Source organism: Cyprinodon variegatus, unplaced genomic scaffold (genome assembly GCF_000732505.1).
Source record: "Cyprinodon variegatus isolate N-32 unplaced genomic scaffold, C_variegatus-1.0 Scaffold695, whole genome shotgun sequence".
Lineage (NCBI taxonomy): Eukaryota > Metazoa > Chordata > Actinopteri > Cyprinodontiformes > Cyprinodontidae > Cyprinodon > Cyprinodon variegatus.
Genome location: NW_015151148.1, coordinates 386683 through 389208, shown reverse-complemented (window position 1 = coordinate 389208; position 2526 = coordinate 386683). Strand labels below are relative to the sequence as shown.

The window sequence follows — 2526 nt, the reverse complement described above, 5'->3', positions numbered from 1 at the left end:
TTTTTCTTTAAAACAATTCTGTTATGGTTAAAAAAGTTGGTTAAATAAAGATTTAATTAGAAGTCTGTGTTTGTGTTCTTTATTATAATTAAATCATTTAGCAATATTATAAACTGTCCAGGCAGAGCTGCACATAAAATATGGTTTCAAATTTTTTCAATAATTATCGATCAATATGCATTTTTTTTTATCGATAAGCTTTTTTTCTATATCGCCCAGCCCTAATCGAAAGATTAATCAATTTGCAAAATAATCATTACTTGTAGCCCTACATGGAAGTGGTTTGCTCAGGGAAATAGTTCAGCTTTCTGTTACTAGTAATATTTTATTGGCAGAAAATTCCACTTGGCATGTGACTTATTGGAAACAACACTTCTTATCATTATCTTTTAGTTTTCAGTGTTAATGTCATAAAGTCACTAAAGATTTCAGAGAGTTTAAATACTTTTTAAAGACTCTACTGCCTGCTCCTGTTATTGAAGATTTGTACCTTGTTCTGTCTCCACAGGCTTTAGACAAGCATGGCTTCACTCCACTATTGCTTGCCTGTTTTGAGGATCATTATAGTGCTGCTAAGCTCCTGATTGAAAAGGTAGGTACCTCATTTTCTGCATGCATTCATGAATGAATATGTAAATGTGCATTCCCTGATGTCTTTCTGTCATCTATACTTGTTGATGTCAGATGCTCCCCAGTTAGTGCTGATGAGGTAACTCCTTGGACAAAAGGCCCTTTAACACAGTTCTATGCAGTCTGTGCTAGAATGTCCAAAGTGCATTGTGTCACATGCTGCCCGTTCTCCCCTAGTACTATCATTCATGGTTTTACAAACCTTTATGTAAAATTCTCCTAGTGTGTTTTTTTCTTGGGTATTTATCTTGGATGTAACCATGCTTGGTACTCTGTCATGTTCATATTGAAAATTTAATTTTGAGCCGAGATTTCTACTTTGTTTCTCTCAGCGTAAAGCTGCCAGACATGACATGAATAAGAACTTGGCATTTCTTACCAACTGAGCTGATAAAGAGTTTGTGCTTTTGCCGTTCTCTTACCCGTTTGACATGACTCAACAAAAAATGTTACATTTCCTGTTTAATTTGGTTGTTGTTGGGTTTTGTCAAAGTGAAAATAGAGCCAGATTTCACATGTTCTTGAAGGGTTTAAAGGGTTTGTCTTATATAAAGTAATATAAAGTCCAGTTTATAATAGTGAACCAGATTTGAATCTCATAATACTCTCTACTAAAATGCATGTTATCTAGTTTACAACCATGAAAGATTTATGTTCTGTTTGCTGTTTATCTTTGTAGGGTATCTTCAAGAAATTAAAAACTAGTAAAGGAAATTAACAAAAAGATAGGATGGCTTAAAGTAAGAAGCATGATCTGGGAAGGATCTATTTTGAAAAACAACTTAATTTATTTTTTCTCTGGTTTGTTTAAAGTACAAATCAATCTGTCATTCTGTTAGATCTAGACTGGTTTTGTCTTAATTTCCATCTGGTCTGCTCTGCTGCAAAGCGTGTAGTTGCCTAAAATCATGCTCTGACCACAAAATAAAGGTAGAAGTTAGACCAAAGCAGTTGGAAGAAGCTTTACAGCACCATGTAAAACTAAAGGGACGGTTATCTTACCACAGCAGTGTGTCGCAGTAAGCTTGTCGCAGATATTTTTGATTTATGCCCAATGTCGAAGCATGGTCTGCTTTAAAAATGTTGGCCGTGTGATGTGACAGTATTTTTGTTTTTCCTGTGGTTTATCAAACACAAAATCTAGTAATTTTCCACTTTTTGCACAAGCTCAGCTATACTGTGTGACAGATACTCCTATTCTGAAAGACTGCATGATGTGATGTAGCAAACTTAACAAAGGCTGCTCTGTATTGTGGGTGTTTATATTAGGGAGATGAAAAGATGGACGTTGGTGCATAAACAACGGCCTTTTCTCAGCTTTGATAAGGGATGGCTCCCCCTAACTGTTTTATGGAATTAAACTTATTAAATAGTAAATAACTAAGCAGGACATTTTCTCTTTTTCATTTTACTGTGTACAAAGATACAGCCACTTTTAGTCACTTATGAATGTGGTCAGTTCAGTTGCATTTCTCAAAGGGTTTTTAGAAAGAGGAAGTTTGTATAGGATATCTTGCAGGGAAAAGGGTGTTATTGTGATAAGAGTTTCCTCTTGACAGCCAGAGTTATTTTTAGTCTCTTTCCTTTCTCGAAACAAAGTTTTGACTATTAAGTACAATCAGGGAGCAACATTTTAAAAAACAGCAGTTCAGTAGCCAGTCAGTTGGATGGATATTATTACTTTATACCAGGGGTGCTCAAGTCAAGTTCTCAATAGCTTCCATCCTTTGCCTTTTAGATGCATCGCTTCTCTAAGTCACCTGAATCTAAAGGCTCAATCCCTTCATTTAGCTCAGCAGAGGCATGGTAATCTAACCTGACTCCGCCAGATGGATTTGCTCCGCATATCCATCTGGAAACCTTCCGTTGCAGTAATTTTGGGAAGGGGCGAAAATA

General features: G+C 35.8%; 1 protein-coding gene across 1 annotated transcript in view; it reads left to right on the top strand.

The window, feature by feature from the left end:
- mtpn (myotrophin) overlaps positions 1-2526 on the top strand; it is a 23067-nt gene that overhangs the window by 7531 nt on the left and 13010 nt on the right. The window contains exon 3 of the mRNA XM_015394568.1: positions 509-592. Coding sequence (XP_015250054.1) covers positions 509-592 — 84 coding nt within the window. The remainder of the gene's footprint in view (positions 1-508; positions 593-2526) is intronic.